The sequence below is a fragment of the Megascapheus bottae genome, chromosome 20, assembly GCF_031878675.1.
Source record: "Megascapheus bottae isolate mThoBot1 chromosome 20, mThoBot2.hap1, whole genome shotgun sequence".
In the NCBI taxonomy this organism is placed as follows: Eukaryota; Metazoa; Chordata; class Mammalia; order Rodentia; family Geomyidae; genus Megascapheus; species Megascapheus bottae.
In genome coordinates this window covers 5,667,786-5,688,045 of record NC_143528.1, presented here as the reverse complement: position 1 = coordinate 5,688,045, position 20,260 = coordinate 5,667,786, and the positions used below count along the sequence as shown (strand labels likewise).

At 36.8% G+C, this 20,260-nt stretch overlaps 1 protein-coding gene across 1 annotated transcript in view; it reads left to right on the top strand.

Moving 5' to 3' along the window:
* Kcnu1 (potassium calcium-activated channel subfamily U member 1) overlaps nt 1-20,260 on the top strand; it is a 123,283-nt gene that overhangs the window by 24,288 nt on the left and 78,735 nt on the right. The window contains exons 5-15 of the mRNA XM_090353930.1: nt 634-745; nt 2,099-2,174; nt 3,447-3,522; nt 4,704-4,874; nt 5,600-5,691; nt 6,664-6,774; nt 16,142-16,247; nt 16,822-16,904; nt 17,922-17,991; nt 18,413-18,565; nt 19,893-20,005. Coding sequence (XP_090210056.1) covers nt 634-745; nt 2,099-2,174; nt 3,447-3,522; nt 4,704-4,874; nt 5,600-5,691; nt 6,664-6,774; nt 16,142-16,247; nt 16,822-16,904; nt 17,922-17,991; nt 18,413-18,565; nt 19,893-20,005 — 1,163 coding nt within the window. The remainder of the gene's footprint in view (nt 1-633; nt 746-2,098; nt 2,175-3,446; nt 3,523-4,703; nt 4,875-5,599; nt 5,692-6,663; nt 6,775-16,141; nt 16,248-16,821; nt 16,905-17,921; nt 17,992-18,412; nt 18,566-19,892; nt 20,006-20,260) is intronic.

The window sequence follows — 20,260 nt, the reverse complement described above, 5'->3', positions numbered from 1 at the left end:
CATATGTACATGTGCATACACATATAAAAACAAGACCTTCAATGTATATGAATATATTTGGAGTACATCTTGTTGTGTGTGCATACTTATATTTATTTCTGTGAGCTTCCTAAAATTTTGAACAAATGGATGATCAAAATTTCCTTTTATAGTAAAGAGATGTTGGAAATCTGCATTTCTTTTTCTAAGTATGGAAGCTTATTGGCCCTATGACCAGCCAAACTAGAAAGATGCACTTTCTTCCTTGGTAAATACCATTAATCATATCTCTTCATTCCTCACAGTAGCTGGTTCTATGTATATATATATATATATATATATATATAATTATATATAGTACATATAATATATACACATATACATGTATAATTTTATATGTATGTATGTTGCTCTATAAGCAACAAAAAACTCATTGTTCATTTATTTAGCACCCATTAAAAATACAACTTCTGTGACTTTGTTACATATATGCATCTATGTTGTACATAAATACATATGTTTTACATATGTGTGAGATGAAATGAAAACAAAGCTTTAGTTGATAAATGAAATGTGACTGACTAATGTTTCTTTGTGTCATTTTAAAATTCCTTGAGGTAACAGAATTTTAGGTGTTTTGTTTCCATTTCACAGTTTTTGGCAGCTGATGACAAGATCAAGTTCTGGGTGGAAATGAATTCAATTGTGGACATTTTTACCATCCCACCAACCTTTATCTCTTATTATTTGAAAAGCAATTGGCTAGGTAAGTGTGTTGTGAGAATCACTACCAAGGTCTAAGAGAAAGATTCGACATTCAGTTATAAGTATTCTTCATTTTTTAAATGCCTCACTGATATTTAAGGAAATCATTGGGTCATATGCATCTATACACAATTAAACTGACAAAATTATGGTATGAGAAGGGATAGATTCCCTTGTCTAAGTCCTCTAAAAAATTAACTGTAAATTTAACAAAAGAAATACCAGAAACCAAAACATGGGAGCAGTGCCTAGATGGACAGATGAATGGTGGATGAATATAGTCATAATACCTGATATATATGCAGAAACATGAAACTATGAAACTTAAGGGGACACATGGAGAAAGAATGATGAAAAGAGTGACACTGATTAAGATATATTGTACTCATAAACTGACATGTTGAATTGAAGTCCCTTTGTATATCTATTCAACGACAATTTTTAAAACAGTATTTTCAAAAAGCCTTCCTCCTTCATAGGGTGGTTGTGTATACATTTGCAGAAGTGATTTGTTAAACGTGGGATGTAGCAGTACGACCAGTATACAGTAGGGGCGACATAGTTGTTTATAGAATACCTATATCCACAATCTAGGAGGCAAGATTCCAACAGTTCATTTCCCAATGGCACTCATGTGCTGAGATTTCATGTGGTCTATGATATAAAACCTCTCCTGGTTTATAAAAGCCCATGTAAAACGTATCTGGGAATAAGTTAATTAATTGTCTCATCTTTTTAAGATAGTTATGTTAACAGTGAGTGACCAATGTAGAGCTTTGATCAGTTGACATGTAATTTTCTACTTTGGTTTAATTCTATTATATAGAATATATCCTGTTCCATTCCTAGTATCATCATTCACACACCGCAAAAAGGAAAACACCCTGCAACACTGAGAAACAGCATAGAGGTTATCTTCATAAAGGGTGTCTAAGCAGGTGTTTAAATGCTTTCGGGAAATTTTGCTTTCAATTCTAAAGAACAGTTAGATAGAATAAAGTGAAGAGTGCTGACTATTTACGACAGGTGCTTCAACACACTTTTTATGAATGCTATAGCTACATGAAGTGGGTACTATCAGAATCCCACTACAGAGATGAGATACTATTGGAGTTGAGGAGATTGCCTCAGGCGACAGCAGTTAGCAAGTGTCAGAGCTCATGTCCTTCATCTTACAGAATAGAAGTGCAATGTGATTTCATATAGTAATGTACAATATTATATAGTGTTGCTAGGACTATATTTAATATATTATATCATTTCATATCTTACATTTCAGGGAGTGTAGCAATTCAGACTACTCCTAGAATGACCCCTTTCCTTTGGCAGCTTTCCCCTTTCCATTGTTTTGTAGGGTTAAGGTTCCTCAGAGCTCTAAGGCTACTAGAACTGCCTCAAATCTTGCAAATTCTACAGGCCATCAAGACCAGGTAAGCACCAGTCCTGTCTGACACACTGCTTGCTTAGTAGTTTGGATTAGAAAATTGAAGTGTTAACTGGACCCCCAAAACCACCATGTCTCACAGGAATTTCAGTGCAAAAACGTATGCCACCCACCATGCCATTCAACTTCTCCCAGAGTGAAAACTGTGCATTCACTCTAAAGAGATGCGTTATTTTTATTTAGCTAAACTATGTAAGTCCATTTAGGTCTTAACAGTAGGTCTCTCTGCCACCCCTCCCCCAAATCCCCACTTCAAAAATATCAACCAACTTAGGGACTTTGTTCCTATTCTCTTGGTTAGGTAAAATGAGAAATGCTTCGGTAGGTTGAGATGTAACAATTTCCATGAGCATGAGGGCTTCTTGCTAGTAATAGAAAACTATTGCTTATAGAAACTTTAGTTCAGTGGTGAAACACATGCCTAGCATACCTGAGGTCCTGAGCTTCATTTCTAATACTGAATTTCAAAGAGAGACAGAGAAAGAGATAGCTACAACATTTCTCATTGTTGAGAATATGTACATTGTAGAGAACAGAGAAGTAAGAAAAGACAGGTGAGGGGCCAGGAGCATGGATGGCAGAGTGGTAGAGTGCTTTCCAGAGTGTTTGAATATTAAAAGTTAGAATCAGGGCATGGAGTGTGTGCTTGCCTCACATACATGAAGCCCTTGGTTCATGTCCTCAGTGCATACACAGATCTCAACCTTCTGATTAGTTAGGATTACAGTTGAGAGGCACAAGTGCTCACCTTATTATTTTTTTTCAATATTTAAAGCTGTGAAACACCAGAGTAGCAGATAGCAACAAAAAAACTCCACAGCTTTTTTTAATAAGTTGTAAAACTATAAACTTTAGAGCTGTGCTTTCCATACTCTAATGTATATGAATTAAGCAAAGGATTTATGATGATGCAGACTGACAGTTGTCTATTTCTCATGAACTCAGGTGATGCTATTTTTATTTGCTTTTTCCAGTCCTGGGACTAGAACTCAGGGCATGGGCACTATCCTTGGGCTTTCTCAAGGCTAGCACTAGACCACTTGAGTCACAGCACCATTTCTAGCTTTTCTCTGTGTATGTGGTATCAACGAATCAAACCCTGGCCTTCATGCAAGCTAGGTGCGCTCCTGGCTAATGATGCTATTATTTTCAGTCTGAGTCACACTATGAGCAGCCAGCAAGGTTTTAGAGGATGTCTTCATGTTGTTTTGGAAGCTGCTTAAGGATAGCCAACCACTCTTTGTCTTTCTTCCTCTAGTAATTCAGTGAAGCTTTCCAAGCTGTTAGCAATAATCCTCAGTACCTGGTTCACAGCTGCTGGATTCATTCATCTGGTAAGTATCTCTTTGTGGTCCCTACTAGCAACTCTTATGAGTACCTGCATTTCCTCTGCTCCCTTTGTACCATGAGTTAAAGAATTTTCCCCACCACATCCTTATGCCATTATAATGCATGAACTGAACCCACTGCACACATGCGCAAAAGAAACCTCCTATTTTAAGTTGTTCTCACAGGTATTTAAGAGTTGTAAACTGTCAAGCATGGCATTTGTCATCATAGGCCTCAGTCCTTTGAGAAATGGAGAAGAGCTGGCAGAGACCAGAGGGTTAAATATTTACTTCCTCCTTCTAGGCTGTTTTCTACCCTCATATTCACCTTAAATATGTGACTTCCATATTGAAGATATCTCTTTTTCCTTCTTCCAACTTCCCAAATCTACTCTTTGTAAAGACCTAGTAGAATGTAAAGGTATAAGTATTAGGTAGTGTTTACAGGAGGTTGGAGACTTCTTGAATTTAAATCTAATACAAAAAATCAAGCTACACCACTGCTGAGTGTAGCTGCTTGTGTGACCTCCCAGGTTTACATCCACCCTCTTCCCCAAAGTAGAAGTAGAAGAAGCAGCAGCAATAGAAGGAAGCAAAAAAGGAAGGAAGAACAGAAGGAGGAAGGGACTGAAGAAGGAATGACAATTAAATTTAGTTATAAATTGTATATAAGCATAAATATTATGACAAATGACACAGCATATATGGTATATGATAACGATTATGTGTTTTATAGATCATCTGGAACTATTTACTTTTTAATCATGGGAAAAGTTTTTGCCTGGAACAGGAAATTATTGTTGTTGTTGTTGAACACATCCCAGCTCACTGAAATGAAGTGCTCGCATTGTTTCCTCCATGATGCTCCTACTGTGGTTGCAAAATGAGAATGCATGATAATTGCTGGAGTCTCTTGTCTCCAGGTGTAGTGATGGCATGCCTTGTGGAGGAGCAGGTTGGGTCACATCTCTCCTGCGGAGTATCTCAAATGCTAGGTATAAGCCATTACCCTTCAGACACTAAGCTTCACAATTATTATCCATAATTTTCAAAGCTTTCACAGCAGCCTGATCAGCATGTAACTTTTCACTGAATTGAGTTATGAGTGAAATCAATCCAGTATTTTGCCTAGTCTTTCAAAAATGCTTCATTCTGTTCTGAGACCGAATTCTTCTTTATTTGGACAGGTAGAAAATTCTGGTGACCCCTGGCTGAAAGATAGAAATTCACAGAATATATCGTATTTCGAGTCCATTTACCTGGTTGTGGCAACAACGTCCACTGTTGGCTTTGGAGACGTGGTGGCTAAGACATGCCTCGGACGGGCGTTCATCATGTTCTTCACCTTGGGCAGCTTGGTGAAAAATATTTTTATTCTTTTCTGAATATAGCTACATAAACCAAAAAAGCATTTGGTTAGTGGTGAGAATGAGAGTGATTGTTGCCTTAGTCAGTGTGGGTATCATAGGATACTAAAGATGCATAGGTTCTGTATTTCATGAACTATGTCCCCTCGAGTCAAAAATGCAATTACTTGACTTCCTATAGGAAAGGATGTAGCCTCTATATTTATTTGAGCAAAGTTATTTTCATTAATCTTTGCCCATCAACTCAGCCTTTACTCTAAAGAGGAAGATATTTAAGATATTTGAGATGTGATCTAAAGAAAGCTCTCTCCCATCCATGCCAAATGAGTAAGATCTTACCATACTAATGTTTGATGATAAGTAAACATCTATGCTTGGTTCAAAATGGAGCAAAAGAAGCCTTTCCTTTAGTGACTTCCCAAGGCTCAAATAATTTAAAATCACTTATTCTAATTTCATGGGTATGAAATCATTTGTTCTGATTTTTATACTACAAAGGAAGTTATAAAAAGAGGCAATTTTCAGAGGAAGCCACTTTACTATTTGCTTTTATTTTGATCATCTCAAATGTGGAAAAACATTTTCTTAAATTTTAACCGAATCCAAAGACTAAAAAATGAGAAAGACCATTTCTCTCCCTTTCAAAATGTATATAACCCATGCTAAATAAAAGGCAGTTATATGTTACCTAAGATTTCATTTGTTGATCATTGTAGATCATATTTGCAAACTATGTCCCTGAAATGGTAGAACTTTTTGCTAACAAGAAGAAATACACCAGGTCTTACCAAGTTGTGAAAGGAAAGAAGTAAGTAGTGTTTCATGAACAGTTTCTACAGTTTTAAGTGTACTGTTAGTCATAGATCTCAGTCTCAACACTTATTCCCTTCCCTAATTACAGAACCACAACTGAATATATTGACAAGACCCTACTAAAGAGGGCAGTACTAGAATGAATGCCATACAAATAGAAGGTTTAATACTTGATGGGAGCTTCAATGTAGATGTTCTTTTGGGCATTGCATGAGCTATGTCATTCTAAATAATACAGAGACAGTGTGACACAGACAATCAAAGAATTAGAAGAGTGATAAAAGGGGGAATAGAGATATCAATTTTCAAAGAATGGTATATAATTGTGACTAACGGGGTTTCACAAGGCAAACACACATACTACAGTTCATCCATTGTAGATTACAAGTAACTATGAAAAATCCAGCAATATCACATTTCTGAAGCTCCATAGAATGGACTGTTTGATGTCAAGCACTTCTGAAAATGAATGCTACACAGAATGACTTCTTTTGCATGTAGGAGATAAAAATCTTTAACGTTCTTGTTTTTGAAAGCTGGGCCATTCAAATACCAGATTGATTTGCAACCAAGTTTAATCTAATTGTCTCTAAATCCTGGCAGTCTTCTCTGTAGGTTCTATTCCATGGCATCAGCTCAGTAGAGATTTTTTAAAATTCAAAAGTACTTATATCTGAATTGAATTGTACAGATTTGCTTTCCTTGTCACTCTTCCTTATACCACATAGTGTAATGCCTATATGGCATTTTCATCTTAATAAATATTTTGAGTATCCTGGAGGTTATTTAAAATATAGTAAGACATTTTGTGCCGATTATTGGTAAATATGATACCTTTTTATATGAGGGACGTGGAGCACCTGCAGGTTTGATTATATTTGGGGTTCTTAGACTTTGTTCTCTGCAGAAGACAGGATACAGCTGTACCTCTGTTCCTCGGGTGATGTGCTTTCCCATTCTCCCCTAGATTCATTGTAGTCTGTGGGAACATCACTGTTGACAGTGTCACTGCCTTCCTGAGGAATTTTCTACGTCACAAGGCAGGGGAAATCAACACTGAGATTGTTTTCTTGGGAGAGTAAGTATAGAGATGTGGTTCATGGATCCTGAATTATCCTCTATTTCTAAATATATGTAGATATCTTTGGTTTGGCTTTGTGTTGTCAGTATTAGGGCATGATTTCAGGGCTTTCTGCTTGCCCAGCTTGTTGGCATGAGTCATGCATTCAGGCTAGATTTGGGTTGTTTTTTTTTTTAATTATTTTGGAGATGTGGTGTCATGAACATTTCTGCCCAGGCTGACTTGGAACCGAGTTGCTCCAAATCTCAGCTTCCTGAGATTATAGGAGCAAGCCAATAACACATAGCTGTAAGATATATTTTATTTTTAATGAACTTTTTATTCTTAAGTAGTTGTGCAAAGTAATTACCATTCAACACATTTCAGTTTTAAATAGTTTTGGTGGAAGAAAAGTACTTGTAATTTCCATGTTTTTTATTTGTGAAATAATAATATATGAGAAAACAAAAATTTAGTCTTATGTCCAGAGTTAACCTTTACAAATATTTTGAAAATATTTGCTATTTTTCTGTATACATACTTGCATTATTTAAGTGACCCTATAATTAGTACATACATTAGCTACCACTTCTCAGCATGCTTGATCATAATTTTGTGCAAAAGTATGGTATACTTTATAATTATTGTGTCAATTGTTCTTGGAGCTGGAAAATTAAAGTGCAAGCTGCAGAAATGATTGCCCACAATATGTTTGTGTTCTATGCAGTTCACTATTAAAGTCTAAATCAAAGAGTTTGTCAAGCACTGGAAATAGACATTTAAATGAAATAGATTTTAAATCTTCTTGCTATTTTACTTTACCATTTTCAAAAGGTCTTTTTTTGCTTTTGTTTTAGGTGGTTTATGTTTGTTTTCTTTTGTTTTGTGTGTGTGCCATTCCTGGAGTTTTAACCCAAGGCTTTAGCACTGATCCTGAGCTTTGTCTCTCAAGGCTAGTACTCCACCAGTTGAGACACAGCTACATTGATGTCTTTTTTTTGGGGGGGGGGTGCTCAATTGGGGATTAGAGTCTCATAGAGCTTTCTGCCTTGGTTGACTTTGAACTATGATCCTCAGAGCCCAGCATCCTGAGTAGCTAGGATTGCAGTCATGAGCCACCAGCACCCAGCTAATAGAGTATTTTTTTTTTTTACTGTGATACTTGATTTGAATTCAGGGCCCCACTCTTGCTAGGATGGTACTCTACTATTTAAATTTTGCTCTTGGCTTTATTGAATTTTAAGCAATACTCTGTGATGTATTTGTACCATTTGTGTGTATATTTATATATATTTGTCTCCTTATTTTACCCCATAATTTTGTTCATTCTTTTAGAAATAAGAGTGTATAGGGCCAGGGGTTTGGCCTAGTGGTAGAGTCCCTGCCTAACATGCACAAAGACCCGGATTCGATTCCTTGGTACCAAATACATAGGAAAAAGCCAGATGTGGTGCTGAGGCTCAAGTGGTAGAGCTCTAGCCTTGAGAAAGCCCAAGGACAGTGCTCAGACCCTGAACTCAAGCCCAGGACTGGCAAAAAAAAGAGTGTATGTGCATATATTCCTCCCACTGATTGCTTTTAACTTCTTGCTTCTCAGACATTCTTTGATGTCACTATTTTAGAACTAAGTGAATATTTCCCTAAGGTTTTTATGTTTCCATGATTATAGTTTTTTCAGTCCTTTTTCTATGTATGTGGCACTGAGGAATCAAACCCAGGGCTTCATGAATGTTAGGCAATCACTCTACCTCTAGGACACATTTCTAGCCCGGATTATAATTTTTTAATATTCAAACACTCTGGGATTGATTTGCTTCATAGGTAAAATACTAGCATCATTATTTTTCTCATGATTAGTTTCCCCAACACCATTTAATAAATCAGCCAGTTTGGAAATGACGTTCTTATCTTACACAGGGTTGTATATGGAATCATATTAATCTTCATTTATTTTTTAATTTTCATCTATTTTATGATTGCGTATTTGGTTCTTTTACATTATAATATCTCTAGTCCACCATGAATTTGCACTCGGTATATATGACATGCCATAGCAAGCTATGCAGTAGCATGCAGTAGCAACTTTATAGTTCTGCTGTTGGATAGGTAACAGTTCTGGTTTCTTATCATTGCCATAACTTCCCTTTTCTAAAATCTGTGTATTATTTGAATCCTTTATTATAAAATAGCTAAAAATGGGAAAAAGTACTTAACTAGAGATAGTGAGAAGCTAGTCATTATAATCCCAATGAGATGATGAAATCATTACACATGACGTATAATTCTTTTGTCACATTTGTACAGTCTAATGTGAGTTTCCTATGTGTACTTGTAAAGAAAATTAATAATATGTAAAGGGTACATAATATTGGTTTTACCCATCTAGAATTTTGCCTATTAAATCTATAATTGGATGACTTCTAAATTTACATCTTCTACTAGATGTTTCCTATGGCTCATATTCACAGAACTAATTGTCTATGGGAAATTTCTACCTTCATGTTTCCAAGGTCCCTCTTAATCTTCACTTCCAAATATGAATTTATTTATCGTATGTCCTTTTACAAATGAGAAAGAACACAAATACCATTTCCCAAAGCAATGTGCCAGCGGCTCTTGACTGTAATTCTAGCTGTTAAGGAGACTGAGATCTGAGGATCATATTCGAAGCCAGCCTGGGCACAGAAATCTATAAGACTATGTCTAATTCAAGACCAAAACAATCCAGAAGTTGGGCAAATGAGCTATGGCTCAAATAGTAAAACATTACACTTGAGGAAAGAAATTAAGAAAAAAAAAGAATAAAAAGGAAAAAGAAAGAAAAGAGGAAGAGAAACTAAGCACTTGAGTCCTAAGTTCAAGCCCCAGGACCAGCACACATATACAAACAAACAAAAAAACAAATCCTCTCACCACAAAAACCAGAGTATTGTTCTCGATATCCCTGCCTCCTCAGACCCTGTATATATTTTGATCAATACCAGCAATCTGACCTCCCAACTAAATCTTGATTCTATTTCTATTGCTCTAACTCTACTATCATAATCTCATTCGAAGTTAACTCTTTTCTCTCCTAAATCTTCATAAGGAGTGCTTAACTAGTTTGTACTTTCTTCTCTTAAAGTCTCCTGCTGCCTTGAATAGCCACTTTGTTATCACAAGCAGCATCCAAAGTGGTCTTCCCTATCTATCCTGTCTAAACCAATGTCCTTTCTATTATTACTTTATTGCTTGTGAAGCGATTATTACAATTGAAGTAAAATTCTTCTGGCTACAACTGTCAATATTTTGTTTTCTGTGCATTCTTACTGGTCCTCCATTTAAAATTTGCCTTTCTCCTCTTTGAATCTGAGCTGGTCTGCGACTTGATTTGTCAAATAGAAGGCAGAAAATGTGACACTGGTTGGAGCCCTTGCTTTGAAGGGGAATGACAGTTTTTTATTTATATCTGGACCCTTAAGTCACCCTGTGAAATCTCAGACTACATTACCTAGCTAGCTCCAAGGACTGAAGCCACAATTACATGAGTGAAGCAATATGCTAGACAGTACAGTTCCTCACTACCAGATAAATATACCCCATCCATGGCTCCAGTCAATGCTACAGAGACTGAAAGAATCTCCTGGCTGAGAACAGCTGATCCATGAAATGAAAATAATCGGCTACCATTGTTATTGCCTGTCAAAACATTATACAATGATATATTTTACATGAATGGATAACTTATATCCCACCACCACTATAAAACAATTGTATGGTGAGTGGAGTGCTATTAGTGACTTTTTCTTGCAATTGGAGGTAGGCAGAGAATTAAAGGTTTGTATGGAGACTTTGTAGGGACTGGAAAGTCAATGAAGAAGCTGTTGCTGGGGGCAGAAGAGAGAGAAATCCAAAGTATGAGGGCACAATTTGGAGACATTTTACTGCAATAACTGCAAAATAGAAAATGGACCTACTAAGATTTGGAAACTAAGATTTGCACCCAACGAATACTGTAATTTATTTTATTCATCTCTGATATTATAAGAAAATTGGTCTATATTCCTTAGTTTTCAAGCCATTGTGTAAAGAAACTTAGAAGATCCAGGATAGTCTCAACAGCTGGCCAAAAATGTCAATGACAACAATGATCTCAGAAGAAAAAAAAACTAGTGCGAGGTGCAGCCCCATAAAACAATGACCTCAGGTGAAAGCCCAGCTGCAAAACTATCTAATCTAGACTTCAGAAAGATTTAGAGTGGTGACCTGCAGATGATCTCAATAGGGAAAAATGGATTCAAATAACCTTACAATCTTCCTGGAAGCCTGACATTTCTAAGTCAAGAGAAATATGTCTCTACGGGTGATGAATGTGACTTTGGGGGCATGACATAAACCTGAATACGATTTACCGAATCTTGCAATTTTCAGTATCTTAAACAAAATTTTCCTGTAACAGTCTCATAAGCTTGGAGTAAAAGAGGAGAAAGGTCAGAAAAAAATAATAAAGTATAAAGTGACTTGAATCCTCCCCTCCCCACTACACACACACACCCTGGCCAATGTAAGCTCAGGCAGAATCAGGAAGGGAAAACTGCTCAAATGCAAACCCAAGACATTTATCAGGAGAAAGGGACAAAGCTGGCCCACAAGAGATAAGGAAGAAGCAAGAATTGAGAAAAATAGGTTAGCTCCTGAGCACAGAAATGTGCCATGAGCAAAACACATTCTCTGGCCTGGAATGTTTAAAGACATTTCAAAATTTTAGAGAGATTTCAAACTTTCAGGTTTGTGTGTACTCTTAAATAAATTACAAGTATGTATGACATTGTCCTGTCTCTGTCTCATCACAATATGTTATATGATGGGATGATGAAATGGGAATGCTCAGTTCACATATCTTCAGATTAGCTGGAGCTATGTTTGAAGCACTCCTTGGAGGTCTAGACCAGAACTAGAGGATGATGTCAAGGAAATTAAGCAGAGGCTGTAAGAAGATGGGACTTAGATTAAGCAAAGGATTCAGTGACTAGGAGCATTTTGTACAGAGTAAGGGTGTGGATCCTTATGAATGTTTTTAAAGATGGCTGCCTGTGGCTCCTTCACAATATTTATACATATTCTACTTCTCCTACCAGAAATAGTATATGTCCTCCTTCTGTCGAATATGGACTGGGCTTTGACTCAACTGGATTTTGGACTCATTTTGGCTAATAAAATAAGCACAAGTGTCGGTGTATATGTTATGGCCAGTTCTTGAGTTTCTGACAGCTTCTGTTTTCATTCTCATGGGTCCTAAATGCATAAGAAGAGACTCAGCTATACTGACTTGGAGAAAATCTTTTATTCAGGACCAGAAGTTACAGTGAGTCCAGTTTATGCAACAGACATATAAATAATGTCATCTTGGTTGCTCTAACCAAGTAAAGCTTTCTGCCAAACTCAGCCCTGTGTCTCCAACACAGCATATGCAGTAGAAGAATCAACCAGCTAAGCCCAGTCAAACCAAAGAATGCAAACTTTAAAGTGCAAATACCTTACCATAATTTATGTAAGACATCCTGATGAGCTCCAGTTCCATTCATTTATCCACAAATAAAATAATTTAATTCTTCTTTATAGATGAATAAGAAGCCATGGTATGTACTTACCACTGCATGTATTTTAATCTATTTTTCAGTTATTGGATACCCAGGCTGATTCCACAGCTTGACCATGGTGAACGATGCTGCAATAAAGATGGGCCTGCAGATGCCTCTCTTGTGTGTTGACATATAGTTGTTCAGATATATGCCAAGAGTGGTATAACACAGGCATAAGAGCAGTCATTTTTCATTTTCTGAGGAACTTTCATACTCATTTCCATCAGAAGTGTGTCAAGGGCTCCTTCTCACAGCATTCTTGCCAGCATTTCTTTTGTTTGCTTTCTTGATTGTCCTTCTGAATAAAAATGGACTATCAGTATAGTTTGATTTGCATTCCTTTTATGTCTGTTATCATATGGAGGTCTATCTACACAGTAAAGTCCTATTATTTAATGAAATTTGGTCCACCAACATTTGCTGCATATGTGCTATTATTTCCTCTTACTGGATTGTTCCCTTTGTTACTATGAAGTGAATTCTTCTGTCACTTCTGACTGATTTTGGTTTAAGTCATTAGATATGAGGATAAATCCTCCTGCTTGCTTTGGGAATGAAAATGTTTATTATTTTTCTTGCAAGTCCTGCAGTTTTAACTCGGGGCTTGGGCTTTCCCCTTGGGCCTTCTCACAGCCAGTGCTCTATCACTTGAGCCACAGTTCCACTTCTGGGTTTTTTCTGAGTATGTAGTACTGAGGAATTGAACTCAGGGCTTTGTGCCTGCAAGGCAAACACTCTACCACTAGGTCAACCTCCCAGTCTTATAAATGTTTTCCATCCTCTTATATCAGTGATATACATTTCTTGTAGACAACAAATGATTCTGTCTTGCTATGAGTCCATGCTCAGCCTATCTCAAATCTCTGTCCTTCAGATCTCTGATTCTCAGCTAACTGAGATTATATGCATGAGCCACTACAACCAGCCTGTAATTTGTTTCTTATGTGGTAAGATACCAGCATAAAATTTCACCTTTTTGTTTTTTTACTTTCACAAGACCGGTTATTAAATACACCCTTCTTCTGCTCAATGATCTAATGTTGCCACTTTGAATAGACATTTTAACATCAATTCCCTTATTGTTTTATCAACACTAAACTTTTCATGATGAAGATTTTTATAGTTATATGTGTATATATATGTGTTAAAATGTGCCTTCCCTCTTTTTTGATTTTTGTACTTTTTTAGTAATTCATAAGCTTTTCTTGACCGTTCATCTTTCACATAAATTTTACAATGCTTTTATCCTGTGCTACAAAAGGCACTATTCAAATGTGATGGGAATCAAACAAACTTTAAATTCAGAAATGAGTTCTTTACCTTAAACTCTTCCTTATTATGGGTATCCCTTTATTTAAGTCTCATGCATTTGCTTTCAGTGTTGTATCCTTTCTCAGGACAAGTGCTTCCCGATATTTGGTGCTTCCTCATATTATTGAAAATAGTTTTTGTTATAATGTTTTAGTCATTTATTTTTATTCAAAAATGTAATTGATTTTGCACTCTAATCAATATAACTTTCTGTTATGAAATCTCTCCTTCCAGTTAACTTTAATATTATTACTTGTTTCAAAGTAAATACAAATTCCTTATGTACATAATATTTATTACCATGCTTACTTTGCCTACATATATATATATATATCTTCTTCACCTCTTTTTTGTTTCTTCTTTATCCTTCAGTTTTTACTAGCTTTTCATAACTTGTTAGTTTATTTTTAAAAGAAAGAATTTTTGAACTTGTTAATATTCTTTGACTTCATTCTAATACTAGCTTGCAAAGCTGTACATTTTCCCTGAAGCACTGTTGTTGCTGAGTCCCTACTAGTGTGTGTGTGTAATATATATGTTTATAATATTGTATATATAAAAATCATATAGATAGATAGATAGATGTAAATTCTATATAATTTCTTCAGGCTATGTATTTTAGCGGTCTATTTATGTAAGTATATTATGTAAGTATATAAGTATATATTATATATAATTATAATTCCTTTAGGTCATATGATTTTTCAGCAGTCTATTTGTGTGTGTGTATGTGTATGTGTGCATGAGTCTGGGGCTTGAAGTCACTGCTTGGGCACTATCCCTGAGCGACTTTTGCTCAAGGCTAGCACTATCACTTGAGCCACATGCCATTCCTGGCTTTTTCTGAGTAGTTTGGTGGAGATAAGAATCTCAGAGACTTTCCTGCAGAGGCTGGCTTTGAAGTGAGATTATCAGATCTCAGGCTCCTTTACTGGCATGAGCCACCAGCACCCAGCTATCAGTCTTTGTTTTAAAATTTCTAAATATGGCTGATTGCTGCTAACTTGCACCTATAAATCCTAGCTCCTCAGGAAGCTTTTATCTGAAGACCATGTTTCAAAACCAACCTGGACAGGAAAGTCCGTGAGGCCCCAATTAACCATCATAAAGCTTAAAAGTAAAGGTGGGGCCCAAATTGTAGAGTGCTATCCTTGAGCAAAAAATTTCAGGGACAGGGCCAAGTCCTTAAGTGAAGCCTCAGGACAGAAAAACACAAGATTTTTTTTTCTAGATATGAAGAACATATTTTACTTATCTTTTGGCTTCGAATTTCTATGTAAGTAATATTGTAGTGAAAAACCATAATGTAACAAGTGGGTGGAAATTAATTTGGCTAAAAAGTGCTCACATTTTACATCCACCAACCAGTTAACTAAAAGTAGAATAAAAGGTGAGCGTTACCTTCATTTTACATCTGACTAACTTGCTCTGAGCCATTCTCTTCTCCACTTACCTAGGATTCGGTAAACAAACCTGATTGATAATCATCTTTATAAGGGACCTAAGCTATCCTAAAACAACAGGGGGCCAAGGACATATTGCTCCCTCAAAGAGTTCAAGTATCTTTCATAACGATAAGGCGCCTTGGAACAGAAGCAACATGGTTGCTTCTGTTCAAGAAGTAATTTAGCCACTACATGATGAATGCAACTGTAGCCCCTCTGTATATCTGTATATCGCCCCAACAATAAAATAAATTTTTTTTAAATTACCAACTCGATCACATTGTTAAAGAAACATTTTGTGCTTTCTTTAAGAACACAAGGTAATTGTGCTCTTGAAAAAAAATAGTTTTTCTAACTGTCTTTAAAATACTTGAATTTAGACCCCAGTTTGATGTCATTATCTTGAAGAGCTGTCATGAAATCTCTCATTCCAATGAAAGATTAATTTCCTTATACATGTAGGAGCTGTTTTACCTAATATACATTCTGAATTCAAATCCCAGAATCACCAAAAGAAGTTTTAAAATAAAATGCTGTGCATTTGGGGGAAATTTAATTATTTTAATGACAAAGTGAACTTTTTCATCAATATTTTTTCCCTAAATTTCTTTTTTTTTCCAGTCCTGTGGCTTGAGCTCAGGGCCTGAGCATTGTCCTGGGGCTTTCTCAAGGCTAGCACTCTACCACTTGAGCCACAGCACCACTTCTGGCTTTTTCTATGTATGTGGAGTGCTGAGGAATCGAACCCTGGTCTTCGTGCATGCTAGGCAAGCACTCTTACCACTAGGCCAAACTCCCGCCCCCCTAAATTTCATTTCCTAATTGGTGTGTTTTCAAATCACTGGCTTCTTAGACATGAGCTACAGATACCTGCCTGTGATAAGTCCAGCTCTGTTGACTGTGTAGATTAACCATGAAACATGGGTGTTTTCTGAGAGGAAGATGGGGATTCTAGGAAACACTCCAAGTCAGTACAACCACCTCTGAGACAAAATCATTTTCCATCAGAACCCCTCCTTCTTTGGAATTGGAAACCATATTTAAATGCTACTTGGCCTACACAACTTTCGTTTCTGGATCTGCCCTGAAGTGGGAAGACCTGAGTCGAGCTGCGGTAAGATCTAGTTGTTTTCTTTTCCATTCTCCTAAGCAGTAGCAAGTAAAGTTATCAAGTATAATCCTACTCCAAAATATATTCTTTCAATTCTTTTAATGGGTAGGTGAATGGATATGGCTTTGAGAAACTGACCAGAAAAAAATGTGTAGTAATTAAACTCCAAATCTTCTATGATAAATGTCACTTATCCCTATCAATGTATACATGATTCATTTCACTAAACTCTCTATGACTAATTATCACTATAGGAGATAGGAAAATGTTATGAATATCTGAAGTATATTTGATCTTACCACCTGAATAGGTTTCTTACTTTACCCATTGTGAGGCAATGTTAGACCTGTGCTAGAAAACTTGGGCCCCTGCTCCATCCATTCTGTCCTCGGCACACTGCTAGCAATTGTAAGATGTTGTCCTTACATAAAGACATGCTAGCTGCAACATCTTCCCAAGTGTGTTTTCATTCCTGTTGGCCATTTTGTGAAGAATTCATAAGAAAATCCCAAATGGGCATCACTAGACTACTTCCCATGTAATAACTGGACCGCTACTGTTTAATCTTGAAGAGTAGGTGGAGTTTGCTGAAGCGTGTCTGATTATAGCCAACCCCATGTGCAGTGACTCGCACTCTGAAGACACAGCAAATATCATGAGGTAAGAAGCTGTAATGGATTTTGAATCTTCCAAAGCTGACCTTTTTCTATTACTACTAATACAAATCCCAGGAGAATGGGTCCTCTGTCACAGCAAAGTCCAGGTTTCTATATTTGCAGACCACGCAGATGGATGCAATAGGAAATAAAAATGGAGCATTCTGAGTATATAAATATTCTGGACACAAGCTATACAAATTGCAACTGCAAGCATGCTAACAATCTGATTACCTGCTGTTTGAACAAGAACCTTGAAACTAAGATCTCCTGTTCAAAAACAAAGACGTCATTTGTGCCTCTTGTTAGTACATTTTATTCATAGGGGGAGAGGAGGGTGGACTGGGAGTTTCTGCAGTAGACAAAGATTATCCTGGGTTTGACAAGATGTATGTGTGATGACTAACAAGTACTTTCAAGATGGCTAGACTTGGTACTACCAGCTTTCACTGTGAAGTATGTGTGAGAAGGAACTCAACTTCATACAATAATGGAGATTCAAATAGAACCTTGTTGGCAATGATATTATGCCTAGCTCAGATGAATTGACTTTCCTCAGGGCAATATAAACAGGTACTGCCGAATACCTTGATGCTTAACAAGAAACCATTGACAATGGTACCATGCAGAACACAGAGAATAGGAGATCGATCCTTGTTGTTTAATTCACAAAATGAGGAAATTGAATTAGACATTCTATGCACTGCTTAAAGCTATAGACGGGAATTAATTTTTGGTGATTAGCATATGTAGGTATGAAGGCTAAGACTTGTGAAAAGGTTTTATTTCTTCCTTGTAAACTGGTCTTCTTGTATCAAAAGCTGGCCTTTCTGCAGATGTGGCTATGGAGAAACCACATTGGTGCTCTTTGCATGTATGACACTCTTTACTATAGATGTTCTCCTTAGGACATTGTTCGAAACCAACATAGCAATGCTCTGCTGAGTTTCCCACACTTAGTTTCATTGCATGACATATCCAATATGCATATCACTAATGAGTATATTTGTGGTTTATGCAGAGTGCTCTCTATCAAGAACTATTACCCCAAGACAAGAGTCATCATACAGATTCTTCATTCCCATAACAAGGTATGATAACATAATAGCATGTTCTCTCTCCTTCTCTGCATCTATATCTAAATGTAAGCAGTGAGATGAACCTGATTATTAGCTAACTGATCTACAAATTAGAAAAGATTTGCTGCCATAGGTGAAATCTATAGATTCACAAAGCTGCTTATCACTTAATGATGTTAAAATCAGGGCCAGGCCTTATGGGTTAAGCCATCTGACCTGATCTTTCAACTCTAGCTCTATTTATTTTGAAAATTGGGAGCAGCTGTACATTAACTATTTTCAAACGCTTAAATTTGTTGGCCTGAGCCCCCTTTCATTCTCAAGAATGAAAAGTAATGATCTCAGGTAGATCAAGTGAGAGACATTCATCCCAAAGAACTTCCTTGAGGCCTGAACATGCTTGAGGCTTGACCTGCTATCTACCATAAACCAGGTTTTCCTGCCCAAGATTCCCAGCTGGGACTGGAGTGCTGGAGACAACATCATCTGCTTTGCTGAATTAAAGCTTGGATTTATTGCACAAGGCTGCTCAGTACCTGGCTTATGCACTTTACTTACATCTCTATTCATTGAGCAAAACAAAAAGGTAACGGTGGAAACTGATGCTGGCACTTGATTCTTTCCCAAATTAAGCATTCTTCATATCAGGCTTAGAAACAGGAAAAGAAAAAGGAGGAAAGCAAAATTTGAAGTTGTACTTAAGTTCATAGGGGATTTAAATTTAAGCTGTAGGTACTTTACTGGCCTTGAAGAAGTCATATGTCTTATTTATGTAGTATTTGCCTATAAAATAAAAATTATAACTCAGCTTCCTACCTATACTCCAGAACATTATAAATGGAAATAGATTCCTAAATTTGGAAGCACGTTGACATACTGAACATAGAAATATAAATAAAAGTATATAACAGGAGAAGTTATTTTAAATATAAAGTCATAAACATAAATATATAAATACAAATTCATGTAAGTATATAAATACAGTCTTAAAATACAAATAATAAATCACATACAATTAAATAATAGCTTAATTCTGTGCAATAGTAACAAGAGTGATGATGGATTTAGTGCTTAGTGTGTGCTGTGCTTTGTCTCAGTGAGACTGAAGGTATTATCTCCACTGAGGTTTGACTCACTGTGAGCTAAAAAACTGGGTTGTATAGAAAATTAGTGGTAGCACAGCAAGAATTATTCTATCCTAGAATCTTATCACAATGTTCTATATCTTTGATGTTGAATGACTACCCAGGACTCCTCCATTAGGTTCTTTGATGCTTTTTTTCCCTTTTAAACAGGGCAATTCTCACATTTTATTAGGAGCAGAAAGAACACTTCACAAATCACCTCTGTGCTATAAATCTCCCTCAAGCCCCAGAGACAGTGCTGGATAGAATTTAGAAGTTTTACCCTTTCACCTGTGACCCTGGGCTTTGAAGAGACTCCCTGCTTTGCAAGGCAGTCTGTTTGGAATGGGTTTTCTTGATGCATGTGGGAGAAAGGGTCAGAGTCTTATACCCAGGCCAGAGAAGGGTTACTCCGTAACCTCCAGGACACCATACACCCAAAGGATGGCAACTTGATTCCACATTACCCCTCCCATCTTGGCATTACTGACTGGAAGGAAGGCTATTGCACTGAAACGAGGAGTTGACAAGTGAGAGGAAGTTTCCTTTCAGAGGAGACTTTGATACCACCTGGGGGAAAATTAAGTCAAGAGGCATGCTTATGCTGGACAATTTAGTGAGAACAGTTGAGTTTAAGTTCTATATTGTTTCTTCAGTTCCATAAGAAATCAAATGTCTTTTCTGTGATTCAATGCAAGCACCATGCTGATAATCAAGACATACCACCTCTGTCATAGCAGTCCATATGTCAAGGCCATGTGTTGCATGAGGTATGATTGTGAATTCCAGGTAACTCCTAAGCTTCCCTGGCAAAAATATTTCTTAAGTGGCCTGAAGAACAAAATTCTGACTCAGCGACTCTCGGATGATTTTGCTGGAATGAGTTTTCCTGAGGTTTCCAGGTAAGTCGAGGGAAATAGTTCCCTTGTGTTTCCCCAGCACTCATGCATGAAGGCTCAATGTAAGCTGGACTCTTATCACACAGCTGGTGTGTGGAATGAAGCATTCAGAGTCCCTGAAACCTAGCAGTGTCTAACACACACAGGACAATGTCACCTCTGTCCCAGTGACTAAAGTTGTCTTCAGTTGGATTTGCTTTAGCAGTAGAAATCTGTACTTAGGACTCCTTTCCTCTGCCAAGATGGTTTTCTTCTATG